General features: G+C 35.6%; 1 protein-coding gene across 1 annotated transcript in view; it reads left to right on the forward strand.

Moving 5' to 3' along the window:
* The first annotated feature begins 5,727 nt into the window (after positions 1 to 5,727).
* LOC144374779 (adhesion G-protein coupled receptor V1-like) overlaps positions 5,728 to 20,410 on the forward strand; it is an 87,074-nt gene continuing 72,391 nt past the window's right edge. The window contains 1 exon segment of the mRNA XM_078037515.1: positions 5,728 to 5,781. Coding sequence (XP_077893641.1) covers positions 5,728 to 5,781 — 54 coding nt within the window.

Consider the following 20,410-nt stretch of genomic DNA (forward strand, 5'->3'; position numbering starts at 1 on the left):
TTTGTAAAAGTAGTCCTGAGTGATTCATTTCAGATTATAATGACAACTTTTATTACTGCTTAAATTTTTGTTTTTATTTATTTTTAAAGTTTTTGGTACTAGGGATTGAACCTAGGAGTGCTTTACCACTGAGTTACCTTCCCTATTACCCTCTCTTTTTTAAAACAAATTTTTGAGATGATTTTGCTTAGTTGCTGAAACTGGCCTTAAATTTGTGATCCTTTTGTCTCAGCCTCCTGAGTTGCTGGGATTCTAGGCATATACCTCCATGCCTAGAGTATTAGATAAGGTTTTAGAGGGAAAGTAAGAGAAGGAAAACTTGGAAGTGAATATTCAACTCTCTGTACCAAAGTAAGATGACTTTCTTCTTTTTATGAATCCTGCCAAATATCACAAAACCTGGACAAAAAGAAAATAAAGGTTTTTTTTTCAATGTAGTAAGAAAAAGTGGGAGCAAGTAAGTATTTTCTTATGCAATATCTTAGAAGAGTCTTCAAATCTTGTATAAAATAAGTGGTTTTTATCTTGAAATTGCATATAGACACTTTTTCTCATTAGACTGCAAGTGCTCCTGCAACCCCTCTAATAAATAAGCACCACCCAACTTTTTCGAGGTCCAATACTATTTCCAAACCATATGTTTCAAACATCCTGCCATCGGATGCACCCAAGAAGAGGCATGCCTACAATGGCAGCATCTCAGAGTGCCCCTCAGGACCTTACAAACATACAGGAGAGGCCAGCTTCTTGTGTGGTGAAATCCACAAGTGTGGAGGACACTGATAAGGTGGGTAGGTTTGTTTTGTTTTACAGGATGAGCCAAGGTTACATAACTTAGACCCCCAAGAAAGTTAGTAACAGTTATTAATATGTAATAACATGAATAAGTACTTAACTAAAATTGGTACTGGGAAAAGATTATATGTAGTTTGATGCAATGAAGAATAAGTTGCTATTTTAAGGTGCGTTTTTTTCAAGCAAATAGCTGTTCTTTAAACATTAAGTCTTACTTAATGCGTATATTACAGATGAAAATGATTATTTTCAAATGAAAATGTTTTTAAACAACAGTCTTCGTGCTAATTCATGGGCTTCTGATTTGTATGTTTTCTTTACCTAATTTTGAGATTCTGCAGAGGAAATACTGGTGTCTACCTAAAATCAATACTCTATTTTTTAAAATGAGCCTTTTTTTTTAAAGAGAGTGAGAGAGGAGAGAGGGAGAGAGAGAGAGAGAGAGAGAGAGAGAGAGAGAGAGAGAGAGAGAGAGAGAGAGAGAATTTTTAATATTTATTTTTTTTTAGTTCTCGGCGGACACAACATCTTTGTTGGTATGTGGTGCTGAGGATCGAACCCGGGCCGCACGCATGCCAGGCGAGCGCGCTACCGCTTGAGCCAAATCCCCAGCCCAAAAAATGAGCCTTTTAATAGAACACATTGTGATTACCTTTATGTGTTCTTATGTTCAAAGCATTGTTCTATGCATTAGCTTCTGTTTTTACTGGGAATGTTTTCAATGTTTCATCATTAAATTTGGTCTCTGCTGTTGACTTCTGAAAGGGAAGAGGTCAAGAGATTTTGTTGTAAACTGACTAATGCTAAATTTCACATTTTTCTAGCACACTACATCTTATAATCTCCTTAATGCTTAATTGATAATTTTTGTCTCTCGTACTTCTGTACATGCTTCTTATCACCTCATTTTCAACTAATGACCTCAGTGAAATGAAAGTCACTAGAGGGAGATTACTTATTTTCCCAGCACCAAATTTAAAATCCCACTTAAAAGCCAGTGTTGCCCCTCCCTCCTGCTGCAGCGGAGGAGTGTCCTTCTGGAGAAGCCCTTCCTTTCACATGGCTGCCCCTCAGCCTTCATAAGGTTTAGTTATTCCCTCCATAGCTGGCATTTCTTTCTCCACAAAATTATTACAGTTGGCATTTCTCTATATGCTGTTGATCAAGACGTTGGAAATGATGTGCAGCATCAGAAGATCTTGTACTCACTTCTAAGATTTATTTTCAAATAATTTATCTTTCATTTATTCTGCATGCATGTGTACACACACAGAGATAAAAAAGGGGAGAAGGCATTAGGCTTGGTACTTTCCCACTTAATAAAAGTATCATCCTAACTAAATAAAAGGATACAGGAGAATAGACATGTGACATTGGCTAAATTCTTCCTAGTGCTAAATTCCTAGTCATGAAGGTTTTTATATTTGAACATTTCCTACAGGTCTTCAGATGGAATGGACAGAGCTTTGCATTGCAACAGAATCTTCCTGTCCGGGGTGTTTTGACCATAGCCTTATTCAACAGAGGCAACTCTTTGTTCTTAGCAATTTCCAAGGCTAATGTCAGGCTACATGTCCTTTTATTCAGATGGTCTGGCAGCACATTTATTTACTTTGAAGAAGTGCCAGTCAGTAGAACGACACAAATTGAAGCTTTGTCTTCAGGAGATGATATTTACTTAATTTTTGCCAAAAATACCTTTTTAGGTAAGATGACATGGTGTTTATAATGCAACTATAGTTATTACCCAAATTGTCTAGCCTTCATAATGTTTGTTATATATGAAAATGCTCTTGTAACAATTTTTTAGGTAATCCATAGACTATTTCTTGAGGGATAATGTTAATTATCAGGTATAAATGCAATTTGAGGAAAAAATACGCATTATGCCAGTACTCTTGTAGTGCCCTGAACCACCAATTTAAAGTTATGTTAAAATAAAATAAGGGGTGGTTGGTAGAATAGAATGATCTATGAAGATTTCATAGACAAGTGCAAACAGGTAACTTTTTATCTGAATATGTTTGGGGTGTCATTAATAATTTATAGTACTAATAAAAAGTGTTCAGCAACTTTTGACAATATTGTTTCAAAAATGTTTTCTAAATAAGCATATGATTTCTTTTGCTTACCAAAAATTTAGATAAAATTTCAACAATGTTAAAAAAAAGAAAATATTTTGCTTCTTTTCTTTCTTTATGGTTGGGTCATGGACAATAGCTAACTAACTAACTAACTAACTATTATTATATATTCTTTGTGTGGTAAATGCAAAGACATTTGAAACATCTGAAAAGTTATGTTTTTGTTGAACTAAATGGATTCATATGAAATTTGTTTCTTAGAATTACCATTTTGTTATAGTCTTACTGGGCAATTTTGCCATTTTCTTTCTGTAACTTTTACTTCAAGATTTGATTATTACTCTATTGTTATAGGAGATCAGAATTCCATTGATATTTTCCTCTGGGAGATAGGACAGTCTTCTTTCAGATATTTCCAATCCCTGGATTTTCCTACCGTTAACAGAATTCATTCCTTCACACCAGCCTCTGGAATAGGTAAGAACTTTTCAACTGCTAACTAGTCATCCTAAAGGCAGTGTGAAACAGGATTATTTGAATCTCATTGAATTAGACATAAAATTGTCACATTCCAGAGCCTGGGTATTTTAAAAAGAATATAAAATCAATATCTGTACAACAATCTTTCCAGAAGTCCTAGAATTTCAAAAGGCTCCTTGAGAATAAGTGACTAAAATGTAGGGGAAAATGTTAATGAAGAAGAAAGATAGGATACTTCTTTTGTCTCTTGTCTCTTTTATTTAGAGAAAATGAAAATGACATTAAAAAATATATATATATATATTTAAATATATATATATTTAAATATGAAAGTATATATAAGAAGAGAGGAAACATTAGCATTTAAGGATTTTTTGAAAAGTCAGAAAGTTGGATATATGTGTAGTATATCTGCTGTCTGGAGGAATCACTTGGGCAGGCTGTAGAGAAAGAGAAGCAGCTGAGTCCAGTTGCCATGTGAGCTGGTCAGGTTTCCTTTAGGGAAGGTGTCAACAGTACAGGGACAACACACAATTGGTGAATCATCATGTATGCTGCTGAGGTGCCCAGAGGAACTTGGAAGCCAAGCCCAAGGGGCTACACAGGCTAGTCCAAATGAATCACAGTCCTGCTGTTGGATTGAGTCATACCAATTCCATATGAATGAAACAGCACACTTTTACTAATTAAATATTATATGTAAGTCATTGTTATGTAGATATGAAGAATTCCCTAACTTCATAGTCTTAATGTCTGAGTAGAGAAGCAATAAAAAATATGAAGACACTATTGAATAATGGATAAAGAGATTGTTAGAGGGTTGGATTTCAGAGATATTGATTTTTGAGGATAATCTAACTCACAAAAGTTAAAACGTATAAAGTAAAGCATATTGAGAAGACTGGAGGATTTGGTGCAAATATAGGAGACAGTCTATATTTGCAGTTTTTCTCTTAGGTGCCTGACTGCTTTTTTCTCTGTTAGGCTTTGTGACTGTCACCCTAAGTCACCTCAACACTAACCAGGAATCACAGCTTATTTACCTCTCATTTCTAGTATACACACACACACACACACACACACACACACACACACACACACACACACACACACGTACACACGTCACTGCATCTCGTTTTCGTGTTTTCCACTTCTTCCTCCTCAGCTCTGCATCCATGATATATTCTCCCAGACCCCGCCACTCTCCATCTGGGCTATGGCATGGCTTTCAGGTCTCTAGACTTGTCTTCATTCTGCTGTCAAAATCCTGTGCCTGCCTGTTTTCTCCTTATCCCCTCCTCAGATTATCTCTTTACATTGTCCACACACTGATGCAAGTCCTGTGTTGCTGCACTCTCTTATGATATACAGCTTGATTGATTTTCGTGTTTGCTCAGTATGGATTTGCTGAATAAATTATGTTTCTTTCATTATATACTTGTCTTTTTTCAGTTGTCCCTTAATTTTGTGCCTTTTAATTTTTGCTTCTCTTATACCTCAAGTTTTCAAATGGCTTAACTGTGTCTACTTAAGGCACTTATTATTATTGAAAATAGTTGTCTAATAAATTAAGGATGAAGTGTGCTGCATGAATGGGCCATTAATTAAAGTTATAGAATTGCCTTTAAAGATTTTTTAAAAATATAATAGGCAAACTTTCTAAAAGAATTTGTGGGAAATTCTGCCAGAGGTTTATTAAGGGACCCATTGTGAGGACTCTTTATTTCTTTTGTTTCTATGACTTGAGGTTGTGGAAGTATGAAAAGATTGTAGGTAATTATTCAGAGAGGCTTATTATAGATCCCCTGAAAGCTGAAATTATGCATTAAAGAATGTTCAGGGGCTTTCTTATTTTGTATGTGTCAAATATTTTTTTAAAAATATTACATTGCTGCCATGACTGTGAGGATCACATATTTTATTCTGATTAATGACTTGACAGAGATTATTGGGTAGTGATGAGTTCTTTATATGGAAGGGGAAGAATGAATATAACAAAGACTACAAGGACATATAAACTCATATTCCCCTTTACCCTTCTCTTTTTTATTAGTTAATAGATGTATTTTACATGCCAATTATGTGCCAAGCACAGAGGTAGAACCTAGGGAAACAAGGGTAAGCAAAATTATATAGTCTGTCCTTATCCTGAAGAAGTTTAGCACATAGTAGGGAAGAGAGACATCATACGTAGCACACAATTTTCTATCCATAAACAAATAAAAAGAATGGAATATTGTACTTTCATAATACAAAATGGGGAAAAACTGACCTGGTCTAAAGAGAGAACCAGAAAACTTTCTTAGTGAAGAATTGTTTAGCTGAGAACGATAGGTTGAGTAAGAGTTCATGAGACAAAGAATTGAGCATGAGATGGGCTCCAGGCAAAGGCAGCAGCATGTACAGAGGTCAGGTGGTGATGGTGAGTGGTGCTTTGAGAGAAGGACAAGGAAGACCAGTGTGATCCAAAACAGGCAAGGAGGAGACAGTAGTGTGGGGTGTAACCAAAGATTAAACAGATAAATCATATGGGGACTTGAAAGAGTTTTGTCTTTCTTCTAGAAGTATTGGGGTACTTTTTATGAGAAGGTGATGAAGAAATATAGGGAGACAAGTTAGAGAGGGATGGGGAGGGAGGGAGGAAGAGAGAGAGAGAGAGAGAGAGAGAGAGAGAGAGAGAGAGACTGTGTGTTTGTTTTAAAGGGGAGCTTTTTGCTGTCATGGTAGAAAAACTTAGAGGCTACTAAGAAAAAGTATTTGAAGACACTCTGGAGACACATACTTTAGACTAGGCTAGCTTGGAAAGTGGTAGGTGATGCAGGTGGAAAATAGGTTGGTGATGCAGGTGGAAAATAAGTTGGTGATGCAGGTGGAGTAGATTGATTCAGATATCTCATGAGTTAAATCCGGAAGAGTTGATGGTCAACAAGATGTTTGGGGTAGGTGAGAGAGAGGTTGTCAATAGCCTTCATTTCTGCAGGTAATGGAAACATGATACAACAACTATCATGGAGGTGACATGGGGGAGGACTGTGCCTTTCTGGGACAAAGATAATGAATTTGGTTGGGATATGTTGAGTTTGAGATGCCTTTGAGTAAATATTATTGGTTGGAGTTTAGAAGAGAATCCTTAGTCACAGATAAACAGTGGAAGTCACTAAGTACAGAGGATCATTTTAGTATAGGCTGAGATAGAATGGTTTAGAAAGAGACTATGTAGTATGAGAAAAAGAACTCAAACTGAACCTTGTTGAACTCCACTTTTTTAAAGGGCTGGTAAGTGATTCAGAACATAAGGAAATCTATAGCCTTTAAAGACTGAATGTTTATTATGTTCCAGGGCCTAGTTAGCACCCCCCCTTTTAAATCTCACTTAAATCTCACAGCTCTGTATACTGCTTGGAAGGCTCCTTAACCCTCCTTTCTTAGTCCCCCAACTGTTAGCTTCACCAAAACTATGACCTCTGGACATCATCCTTTTTGGAAATCATCTGGAATAGATGGTTGCTCTCTTCATCTCTGTTTAGTCTTCATGAGAAGTCCAGGGCACATGGAGGTGAAGAGACTTTCATCCTTATTTGGTCTGTACATCCTGTAGATCACACAAACCCTGAGGTTTAGGCCAGATGCCCTGTCCCACCTCACATGCTCCCATTAGGCCCTGTGGAACAGATAGACTGTTATCTCAGACCTTCCTCAAAATCTTCCCTTCTCCTTAGGCTGGAACTCAGTTCTCTCCTGATGTTGCTGCTTCCTCTGTAGCTCTTCCTGGCCACACTGTCTCTTACTGTCTTCATTCTTAAAGTCTCACATCTGTAAATGTTAAGAATACTTACTTTCTACCATTCAGTACTCAAACTTCTCTTTATCTACACTTCTTAAACTGTCTTATCTGGTTGCCTTTCTTTGAGATAACTTCTGCTTTTTTATCGTTTTGCTAAATGGAAGAAGAGTATGAGTACTAGTTACACTTCCATGTCCCAGAGTAGAGATGTAAGATTTTTTGTTATCAATTCTCTGACCCAATTTCCTGCTTTTGAAATGTTATAAATGTTTACTTTCTGAGGAAATACTCATTATATGTATATATAGATGGTCCTTGACTTAAAATGGCTGTGCTTAGGATTTTCCGTTTTTGACTTGATGGTATGAAAGTGATATATATTCAGTCAAATCCATACTGTATATTTTGAAATTTGACTTTTTCCAAGGCTAGTGATATGCAGCATGATTGCAATGCTGGGCAGCAGCAAGGAGTGCAGCTTCCAGTTGGCCCCATAATCACAGTGCAAACAGCAGAGATTGCATTCTGTGTGGTGTACTGTAGTCAACTAGTTATATGAGACATTCAATATTCAATTATAAAATAGACTCTGTGTTAGATGATTTTGCCCAACTGGAGGCTTTTTCTGAGCACATTTAAAGCAGGTTAATCTAAGCTGTGATGTTCAGTGGGTTAACAGTATTGAGTGCATTTTGACTGATGCTATTCTCTACGTATTATGGATTTATCAGGACATAATTTCATTACAAGTTGAAGAGTATCTGTAAGCAGATTTGAGCACCCATATTTTTAATGTGAACATCACATTATCAACTTGTTTCCTATTCATACCAACCCAATTGAGAAGTGAATAGAGAATATCTATGAAGGTGGAGAACCAAAATCAGTGGCGCTCGGATCACTCTAGTTTTGATCTTGGTTGAGACTGTGTCAGCTAAATTTGAGGGCTTTCAGATCCATTTGAGTTTTATTTTTTTCTGAATATCTCCAGTTTTATAAAGCTTTATGCAAAATATATGGATAGTTAAAGATTCATGTGTGTTAATAAGACTTTTCTTAGTCTTTTACATAACATTTACAAACTATAATAGTACTTAAATTAATTGCTGTAAACAAATATGGTCAGTAGTTCTTGATATGTAGGAGTAAGAATATGGGGTTTGCCACTATAACTTATGGGCTAACAGTTTAGAAGACCCTCATAATTTCTGGTCCCATGTGCTATTTTAACACTCAATCAGTTTTATTTGGGAGTTTATGTTCCATTGAGTTTCTCTAAGTGCTGGAATTTGGATGTTTCTATATGGACCCCCCTACCCACCTTGGCCAGTATTAAGCCTCAAGATTGTTTAGTATTATATACAACATGTATGCCCTCTTCCTTCCCAACTTCTGTAGATACAAATGTGTGCCATTGCTTTGAATTTAATAAAAATACACTTTTCTGATAACATTTCAAAAAGAATTGGCAGAATATACTTTAGGAGTCATGAATTTGTTCATACACTTTGGCCTAATAACCTTGAATAATTTATCTATTGAAATAATAAAAATTCTGTCTTTACTTAATATTGGAAATGAAATGTAAAACAACAGATAGGCAATGTAGGGAAATTATTAAATATATCTTGAAGATCAACCCTACATATTATTATCTATGCATTAAAATTATGAATTTATATACTACACAGCAACATATAAACATATAATCCTGTGTAAAACTATAAATATGGGATAAAATTCTTAATTTAGATTTTTTTATACAATTTTTTACTATTTATAACTGTCAGATATAAATTAATATAGTGACTAGAGAGGAAAATATAAAAATTAAAACATTTACTGGTGTGATTATGGATATTTTTTACTTTAAAAAATTACTTATAGGGGCTGTGCTTGTGGCTCAGTGGTAGAGCACTCGCCTTGCATGTTTGAGGCACTGGGTTCCATCCTCACACCACAGAAAAATAAATAAATAAAGATATTGTTTTCAACTACAACTAAAAATATATATATTTTTTAAAAAGTACTTATAAATAGATATTGAGATAGATTTAAGAATACAAAACCCATGTGAGTGCTACCAGACATGTTTTCATTTCTCTTAAATGCATGTGGGTGCATTGTCCAGCTGGATTGATCGTTCCACAGCACTCATAAATTGTTATTTATATTTAGGTACTTTTAGAAATAGCATTATATTTACTTAATTTGAGATGTCCAAATGGAACTTTGGGAAAAGTTTTGCTTTGGAAATGGGGGAGAGAGTGTATGAAAGAGTTCACTTTTCACCCCAAGATGCCTTTTCTTTCTTTCTTGCAGTCCACATACTTGTACATGGCCAAGAAGGGTCTGCTCTTTACTGCTGGAATTCATAGCTGAATCAGTTCTCATTTGTTCTGGAAGCACGTTCTGCTCAGGATGCATATTCTGTTACAGTAAAGTCCCTTAATTCAAGCAAGAAATTAATTGCTGTTGTGGGAGCTGCCCACTCACACATGTATGAGCTGGCCTACATCTCCAGCTAGTCTGACTTTATTCTTAGGTAGGTCCAACACTTATGCAAAGGTGTCTGTATGCTCACTAAAATTTCATATGGCATCAAATTTCTAAGTCTCAATGACTGAGGAATATATAATATATAACAGCTATTTTTAAGCCAGAAATAGAGATGTTATCCATATCTCTAATATGAATTCTATGAAGTTCTTCAGTACTATGTACATAATTTTAATTAAAAAATTATTTATGAAATGTGATTCTTCCAAAACTTTAATATTACTCAGTGTAATGTGTTTCATGAGTAATCTAGTATGTGTGTATTTTAAATTTGTTGTCGTTAACTTATTTTATGTACGCTTCTTAAGCTAGTTCAGGTGAACTGATATTTGAACCTGGGGACAGAGAAGCTACAATATCAGTAAATATTCTTGATGATGTAGTTCCAGAAGAAGAAGAATCCTTCAGAGTTCAGCTTAAAAATCCCAAAGTGGAGCAGAGATTGGTAGCAATGGCTATGTGAAAATAACTATTCTGTCTAATGATGATGCCTATGGAGTTGTTGGATTTGCTCAAGTAATGATACTAAGGATTTTATACTCGTAAGTCAAAGTGATTTTGTTCATTCTCATTTATAAATTAGGACTTTTCTGCACTTGGTGAGTGAGTCATACTCCCTGCAGCTGTTCTCTTTTCCTTTGCCATGGCTTTATCCCCTGTTCTGCATTCTAAGGTGAATTCTGTTGGCATCTTGGAATTTGCTGTCTTACACAATTGGGCCTCTGGATCAACTTGTCCTAATTTTTTTGTAGTTATTCTTTTTATTTCAATTTGAAATTAATTGTTCTTGGTCCAGGAGTTTGGCTCTGCTGTTAGCCTTTTTACCAGAGGGCAATGATGAGACAGACTGTTTAATACACTATACACTGTGTTTTGTCATACATATCACATAAAATTTTATTATTGTGGGGAGTATGGAAGAGAGATATAACTATATGTGCATTGCACACATGCAAATGTCTTGTCTTGAGGAAAACCAGCCATGCTAATCTTTTTAAATATATTCCACACACAGCCTTTATCAGCTTTTGCCAGTGAGCAAAAGAACAGCCATTCATGTTGCATCATGTATTATATTTGCTAGGTGTATTCTGACTTTTGAACTAGAGTTATATGTACAGCTATTATCTCTCTTCCTCTGAAATCTTCTACATATAAGGAAAACTTAATTTATATTAGCTTAAGTGTTAAGAGCATGTCCACAGAGAAAGAAGTTGGAGATTGTACTGTGTCAATAGAGGTCCTTTCCCTTTCTCTACTTTGTTAGTTCAAAATGGATTCTTCATTGGTTGTTTGAAAACTGATATTATTATTTGGGCTACTGCTTTTTATTCATGTCCAGTTAGGGAAAGAAAGATACTTTATATCCCATTTTGATTAAAGAAGAAATTTCCCAAAGCCTCTCAAAAACTTCTTATCTCTCATTGACCAGAACTGGGCAACAAACCTGATCAGTTGGTTTTTCATTTATTCCATAAATGCAGCAGATATTTAATAAACACTATGTTCTGGATATTCTGCCAGATGTTAAAGATGTCAGAGAATGAAACAATAAAAATCTCTACCTTCATTATCCTAGAGGGGATCAAGGAGACACTGACAATAGGCAAAGATACAATAAAACATGTACTATATCTGACGGTGCTAGTGCTGTTCAGAAGCATCTGGCAGAGAAGGCATATGGAGCATGAAAGAAGGGGTGTGGGTTGCAGATAGGAAATATATAATAGAATGGTCAGGAAGGGCTGTATGAAGTTACAGAAGGGCATAGGCCTGGAGGGGTTGAAAATTGAATTATATTGACATCTGGGGTAGTAACAGTTCAGACAGGGACCCATTACCAAGAGGAGAGGCCTGCAGTGCCCTCTTGTCCTTATAGAGCAACAAGGAAGTCACTGGCTACAGTCAGTGTAGGAGGGGGAGATAGGTCCAGGAGGCTACTCAGGGGCCTGTTATCCCAAGACCATCCATAGTTTTGATGATTCACTGGGAGCACTCATATACTTAGTGTTGAATCATACTCATAGCTATGATTCATGAAAGCAAAGGATACAAACTCAAAATTCTCCATGGGGAAATGCTCATGGGTGAAGTCAGAGGAAACCAGGTGTAAACTGCCAAGAATCCCCTCCCAGCAGAGTCTCACAGGACATACTCATTTCCATAGCATCCAGTTGTTACAACATGTGGAATTTTGCCAACCAGAGGCTCACTAGAGACTCAGTGCCCAAGGTTTTAATTGGCAGTTGGTCATGTGGTTACCATCTGCCTGTCACATACCAAAATTCTACACTTCCAGAAGGAAAACAGATGTTAGTTAATCACATTATTTGTACAAATAGCTTGGGCACAGGGAGCAACTTGAGAGCTCTGGGAATAGAGAAGGGTGTGGTGGTGCATATCTTATCATTCTCTCAGGAGATTAAGGCAGGAATATTAAATGACAAAGATTCTCCTGGATATCCTCTCTAGAAATAAAAAAACACAAGGGTTTGGGGCATAGATCAGTGGTAAAGTATCCTCGAGTTCATCCTCCAGTACCCAAAACAGAAGTTCTGAGAATGGTGGGAACCCTCTTGAAATTCATATTCCCAAACACTAGCTGAGGACTAGCCTGTGAGCTGGCCTTTTTAGGGACAACAATCAGGACTGCTATGTCAATATTTTTGTACACAAGTCCCTTATTTAGCATCGTACTGAGTTTGCCCTCTTAGAAGCCTTTGGAGGGGTTAGGGTAGAAGAAATGTGTGACCTGATTCATTGTAAAAAGAATTCTCTGACTATAATATTGAACACATACTGTGAGTGGGAAGGACACTCCCACAGGAGTGTGGAGACTATTGCAGTAATTCAGGAGACTATTACAGTAATTCAGCAAATAAGCAGAGCTATGGGAAGCATGAATTTACCCTTCCCCAAGATATGAACAACTGTGAGAAGAGCAAGATTGGGGGATGTAAGATGACAAGCTTTGGACATTCTAATGTCCTCAGTCAGTTGTTTGCAAGGGTGCTTCAATGATCATGTCATTGCATGTGGAGGGGTACAGAACATTTCCACAGCCTTTGCAGGACAACAGACAAGTATGTAGAGCAGAGCTGCATTACTGGGACAAGAACCCTCATGTTCTGCAGCGTGTGTCCATCTTCTTACCTTGAAGCTGTTCTGCAGATAGAGAGCACAGACTATCCTCAATTGTATGGGCACGGTAGATTCCACTTTAGGAACCTTGTTTAAAAATTGTCTAGAGACACTAAATCACTGTGGTGTCACCATGCCAGGGTAAGTACCCTGGATTCCTTTAGTCCTTTCAGAATTTCTCAACACAGCTCTTTTTTGTCTGGACAGTCTCCTTTCAAGATGAGGTGTAGTAGATGACAAGAACATTTTGAATATTTCTGGCTGCATGAAGTCCTCATTTAACTAACCTTCCTTTATGGAAAATATAGAGCCAGAGAGGATATTTTTTCTTTTAAAAAGTCATTGTCTTTTCTGAATAAATTATATGCATATTTTAAAATCAAGGCATTTTCTTCAGGAATGTTTGCTTTGAGCAAGATTTTATTACTCTGTAACATCTGTAACAATTTGTTAAAATACTGTATGAAGTATCACTGTAGGATAGGATCTTTACTGAAATTAGCATTCTAAATAGAAGCTTTCGTAAGCTTTAAGAAATTAATGGGGGAGTCTCTTTTCAGATTATCATAGTAAAAAGATATGAAAAATCTTACTGGAAAGAAAAAAAATCTTTAAAACTTCATATTTTTTTCTTATTACCTTTGAGAAGCCAAGGATATATTGTAAGAAGGGATTATCTAAAATATTCATTTGAAGGAAATTTCATTAAATGGCTGGCAAGAGATCTTCTGTTGTGTGTTCAGTGAAGAATATTAAGTCACAGAGGTACAAATTAATTTGGAAAAATGGTAAGAGGCTAGGAAGCATAGGTGAGAAGAAAGAAATTCTAATATAAAGCAAAGGAAGATTTCTGGCTGGTAAAATAGTTGTAAGGTTTGTGAGGTAGATATGAAACACCATGAACAGAAATAGATAAGAGGATGTGAATTTAAGTATAAAGTTACATTTGCAAATGATTGGAAGGAGCATCTTCATTCTTACGATGTGCTGCACTGGGGTGAAAGCTGGAGACCTTATAGGTCCAACAGATTTTACCATTAGGAAGAACAGACCTAGAGGGATTGCCAGACCTTACTCTGAGGGAAAGGCTTCTTGCTCACCTGACTCCATGTCCTTTCCATTCTACAAACTTTTTACATGTTATAAGTACTATTTTATAAAAGAACATGCTTTCTTATTATCAATTTAATAATATGTTCACTCAACAAAATTTGAAAATATAGAACAAAAATAAAAATAATCCTATAAAATTAAATCTTTATTGACTAGTATTTTATTTACTTAAACCTGTATGCTTAAAAATAAAATCATAGTCATTCTTACTTTACTATTTTTAACTGTTATTTTAATTTACTGTTTCACATTGCTTATTACCATGAAATCTACAAAAGCATAATAACATGAAATAAAGAAAAGACTATATTTAGGTGATTTCAAGTCAATCCTTGTGACTTTTGGCGTATTTTTCAGAATTCATTATTTAAGCAAATAGAAGAAATAGAGCAAGATAGCCTCGTAACCTTGAATGTTGAGCGCTTAAAAGGCACATATGGCCATATAACTGTAGTATGGAAGCTGATGGAAGTATTGATGATATATTTCCTACCTCGGGAGTGGTATGTAATGTTCAAAAATTGTAGAAGACACATACAAATTATGATTACTGTTGATATATGAGACCAGATCCTGCCTCAGTGATGAAATGTCAACACTGAATTCTTACAAATTACCACAGAGAGAAATACAATTTGAGGTTAGTTTTGTTGCTATGGTTATTGTTCCTTTTTTCTACAAAACCCAAATTATCTGTAAATAGTTATCCCTCTTGAGGTTCAATATATCAAATTTTTAGTATTACATTGTCAGAAAGATAAAGCCACCCAAACTGTGGATGGAAACATGTTATTAATGTTTAGATAAAATGGGAGGGCTGGTAAGTATGAATAAGCCTGGGTAAAATAATCAACCTTCTGGAAAAGATATATCAATGGTGTATAGTGATAGAGGTTGGGAACATGGGCAGAAGGTTTATTTGAGTTGCATTCATAAGAAAAAGAGGAAGAGAAGAAAGTGAAGGGGGAGAAGTTGATCTATGGGCAGTTATAATTGAAGTTGATCCTGTGGGAGAGTTCTGCAGTCAAGCTGATCCTTTGGAGTCATTCCAATTTTAAGGCTGAACCATTGTCTTCCCCATTTTTGTAGTTCTTTACTTCATGCCACCTTCTAGTGGGGCATAATCTTGGGTGAGACATTTGCTGCATGTAAGGACCATTTCCAATGAGGAGCACAGAAGCTGTTGTTCCCAGCAGCTGTGGGGTTGTATGTCCCTAGAAGAGATGTGGGTAGAGGATCACATTAGCATTAACTGGAGGACAGTATAAATTTGGAGCTCAGGTGCAAAAGTGGAATCAGGATGGCCACAGAAGTAGATGACTCACAAAAAGAAGTTTCAGGAAGCCTCTTGTCTGATGTACAAGATGGGTTGTCTCCTTAGCTTGCCTTGGGTCTTATACATTAGTCAAGTTTTTTGTTTTGTTTTGCCCAAATGCTTCTCTGAAGAATTATTTTTAAAAAAACTTTTATGGCAATATCCCCCAAAAGGAAAATTGATTATTATAGTCCACATTTCTAGTTTCATTTATTTTGAAAGGTGAGTGGAATTTCAGTGTATTAAGAATGTTATAGCAGGGCTAGGGTTGTGGCTCAGTGGTAGAGCGCTTGCCTAGCAAGTGTGAGGCATTGGGTTCGATCCTCAGCACCACATAAAAATAAATAAAATAAAGATACTGTGTCCATCTACAATTAAAAAATATTATAAAAAAATCTTTAAAAAAGGAATGTTACAGCAAATTCCATTGAATTTCATATTTACTTTATGCAAGCTACCAAGACTCTAAGTCATATTTCTGAATTACATATCTCCAATTAAGATTTCATATAAAAGCATGATTAAAATTATTTGTAATTTAGTGCATAGTATTACCCAAAATGTATGCTATATTATTGAAAGAATTATTTTACTCAGGAATAAGAACTTTTTTTCTGTAAGGGATAGATAGTAAATATTTTAGGCTTTCTTAGCCATCTGTTCTCGCTCACAACTAGTTTGCCTTTGTTGCACAGTTTTGCTAGATGATATAAAGTAGATAATGTAGGCAGTCATAGACAGCATGCAATTGAATAAGCTTGGCTGTGTTTCAATAAAACTTCATTTATGAAAAATGGATTTGGCCAGTAGGCAGTAGTTTTCTCACTCCTGATTTTATTAATAAAGCTCTTGGGTTTATATCTTCCAGTGCCTTCCCTGAGTGACAAGGTGCATGTCAACAGGGGTAGATGCATATGCTTGTAATACCAATTTGAATAATTGTGGTTTGTAGCCATATTGTTGGAGAGTGGGTATGAGGTGGGCATAATGGGAAATAGCATTCAAGAAGCTGACAGAATTCTGGTCAACAGGGACTTCAGATGCCTTTAAGCAAATTAGGATCTGTCTCCTTAGACAATGGAGACAGAGAAGGAGAGAAATGCTATGATTTGTATTTCTCTCTCTCTCTCTCTCTCTCTCTCTCTTTCTCTCTCCCTCTCTCCCTCCTCTCTCCTGCTCTCCCTCTCTCCCTCTCCCTCTCTCCCTCTCCCTCCCTCCCTTTCTCTCTCTCTCTTTCCTTAGGTTGATTCATTGTTAAATGTTGCTTCTATCTGGAGTAGCAATCCTGACAAAAATTCTATAGAGAAAAATGTTTAAGCTATCATGCCGCCTTCTTTTATTTTTATAGAACTTTACATGTGTTATCTAGCAGATTTTCAGAAAGACTTTGTACACTAAATTAGAAAGAAATATAGGCTCCAGGATATGACAACTTGACTATATGATTTATTAGCTTAGGTTTAGAAATGGTTTACTTTTTCTTTTTCCTACCATTCTTATTTTTAATGTAAAAGTTATTTATTTGTATAATAACATATTGTTGCTAAACTCTTTGTTAAATTATATCATAATTGAAAGAAAATCAAACTTTTTAATATCCTTACGGCAGAGTGATAATGACAGGATAAATAAAATCTTTCTCTAAAATTTTAGATTTCATTTACTGAAGGCCAGGCACTGTCTACAATTACTCTAACTGTTCTTGCTGATGATATACCAGAGTTATCAGAGGATGTGATCATAACACTAACCCAAATTGCCACAGAAGGGGTTGAGGACCCATCAAAAAGTGTTACTATTGATCAGAAAAGAAACAAGTCCGTAATAACTGCTCTGCCCAGTGACTCTCCCTATGGCTTCGTGGGCTGGCATGCCAAGTCTCTCTTCACCAGAGTAGCAGAGCCTAAAGGTAAATTCAGTTACATATTTTTCAGGCTTTAGTAAAAAATGAATTTACTTTTGATGCTTAAAAAAATGCAAATTTCTATTTTTATATTACTTTTCCAATTTGACAAGTCATAGCCATTTTTGTTCTTCAAATTTTATGATCATGTGACTACTTAGCAATAAGGTTTTTAAAAATACTTTCAATTTTTAAAGATATACTATCATGGTAAAAATGTTAACAGTTTAGTGAAGTCATTGCAGTAGAGTCATTGCAGATTGCCAAATCCTGGAAGCCTACAGGACCCCAAACATTCAAAACTATAATAGACCAACTCCAAGACACATAATTATGAAGATAGCCAACATACAGGACAAGGAGAGAATATTAAAAGCTACCAGAGAAAAGAGACAGATTACATTCAGGGGTAAACCAATTAGGTTAACGACTGATTTCTCAGCACAGACTTTGAAAGCGAGAAGATCCTGGAACAATGTATTTCAAACGCTGAAAAATAATGGATTTCAACCAAGAATACTGTATCCAGCAAAATTGAGCTTCAGATTTGACAACGAAATTAAAATCTTTCACGATAAACAAAAGCTAAAAGAATTTGCAGCAAGAAAACCAGCACTGCAAAGCATTCTGAGCAATATACTACAAGAAGAGGAATTGAAAAATAGTGCCCAAAACTAACAACAAGAGGTATCTCAGTAAAGGAGGAGGAAAATAACCAAAAAAAGTAAAACTAGCCAAACTAAAATAAATAAATAAAGAAGCATGACTGGAAGTACAAATCATATCTCAATCGTGACTTTAAATGTTAATGGCCTAAACTCACCAATCAAGAGACATAGGCTAGCAACCTGGATCAAAAAAACAAATCCAACAATATGCTGCCTTCAGGAGACTCATATGATAGGAAAAGACATACACAGGCTGAAGGTAAAAGGTTGGGAAAAATCATACCACTCACATGGCCCTCGGAAGCAAGCAGGAGTGGCCATACTCATATCAAATAAAATCAACTTCAAACCTAAGTTAATTAAGAAGGATAAAGAAGGACACTATATACTGTTAAAAGGGACCATCCACCAACAAGACATAACAATTATCAATTTGTATGCACCAAACAATGGAGCTGCAATCTACATAAAACAAACGCTCCTCAAGTTCAAGAGTCAAATAGACCATAACACAATAATTACGGGTGACTTCAACACACCGCTCTCGCCATTAGACAGATCCTCTAGACAAAAACTGAATAAAGAAACTATAGAACTCAACAGCACAATCAATAACCTAGACCTAACTGACATATATAGAATATACCAACCATCATCAAGTGGATACACGTTCTTCTCAGCAGCACATGGATCCTACTCAAAAATAGACCATATATTATGCCATAAGGCAAATCTTAGTAAATATAAAAGTGTGGAGATAATACCATGCACCATATCTGACCATAATGGAATGAAATTGGAAATCAATGATAAAAAAAGGAAGGAGAAATCCTACACCACATGGAAAATGAACAATATGTTATTGAATGATCAATGGGTTACAGAAGACATAAAGGAAGAGATAAAAAAATTCTTAGAGTCAAATGATAATACAGACACAACATACCGGAATCTATGGGACACAATGAAAGCAGTTTTAAGAGGGAAATTCATATCCTGGAGTTCTTTCATCAAAAAAAGAAAAAACCAACAAATAAATGAACTCACACTACACCTCAAAAACCTAGAAAAGGAAGAACAAAACAACAGCAATTGTAGTAGAAGACAAGAAATAATTAAAATTAGAGCAGAAATAAACGAAATTGAAACAAAAAAAACCATTGAAAAAATTGATAAAACTAAAAGTTGGTTCTTTGAAAAAATAAATAAGATAGACAAGCCCTTAGCTATGCTAACAAAAAGAAGAAGAGAGAGAACTCAAATTACTAATATACGGGATGAAAAAGGCAATATCACAACAGACACTACAGAAATACAGAAGATAATTAGAAAGTATTTTGAAACCCTATATTCTAATAAAATAGAAGATAGCGAGGATATCGATAAATTTCTTAAGGCATATGATTTGCCCAGATTGAGACAGGAAGACACACACAGTTTAAACAGACCAATAACAAAGGAAGAAATAGAAGAAGCCATCAAAAGACTACCAACCAAGAAAAGCCCTGGACCTGATGGGTATACAGCGGAGTTCTACAAAACCTTCAAAGAAGAACTAATACCAATACTTTTCAAACTATTTCAAGAAATAGAAAAAGAAGGAGCTCTTCCAAATTCATTCTATGAGGCCAACATCACCCTGATCCCAAAACCAGACAAAGACACTTCAAAGAAAGAAAACTACAGACCAATATCTCTAATGAACTTGGATGCAAAAATTCTCAATAAAATTCTGGCGAATCGAATACAAAAACATATCAGAAAACTTGTGCACCATGATCAAGTAGGATTCATCCCTGGGATGCAAGGCTGGTTCAATATACGGAAATCAATACATGCTATTCACCACATCAATAGGCTTAAAGACAAGAACCATATGATCATCTCGATAGATGCAGAAAAAGCATTTGACAAAATACAACATCCCTTTATGTTCAAAACATTAGAAAAACTAGGGATATCAGGAACTTACCTCAACATTGTAAAAGCTATATATGCTAAACCTCAGGCTAGCATCATCCTAAACGGAGAAAAACTGAAGGCATTCCCTCTAAAATCTGGAACAAGACAGGGATGTCCTCTATCACCACTTCTATTCAATTTAGTTCTCGAAGTACTAGCCAGAGCAATTAGACAGACAAAAGAAATTAAAGGCATAAAAATAGGAAAAGAAGAAATTAAATTATCGCTATTTGCAGATGACATGATAATCTACTTAACAGACCCAAAAGGATCTACAAAGAAGCTACTAGAGTTAATAAATGAATTCAGCAAAGTGGCAGGATATAAAATCAACACGCACAAATCAAAGGCATTCCTGTATATCAGCAACAAAACCTCTGAAATGGAAATAAGGAAAACCACTCCATTCACAATATCCTCAAAGAAAATAAGATACTTGGGAATCAACCTAACAAAAGAGGTGAAAGATTTATACAATGAAAACTACAGAACCTTAAAGAGAGAGATAGAAGAAGATCTCAGAAGATGGAAAAATGTACCCTGTTCATGGATAGGCAGAACTAACATCATCAAAATGGCGATATTACCCAAAGTTCTCTACAGGTT

This window comes from Ictidomys tridecemlineatus, unplaced genomic scaffold, assembly GCF_052094955.1.
Source record: "Ictidomys tridecemlineatus isolate mIctTri1 unplaced genomic scaffold, mIctTri1.hap1 Scaffold_88, whole genome shotgun sequence".
In the NCBI taxonomy this organism is placed as follows: domain Eukaryota; kingdom Metazoa; phylum Chordata; class Mammalia; order Rodentia; family Sciuridae; genus Ictidomys; species Ictidomys tridecemlineatus.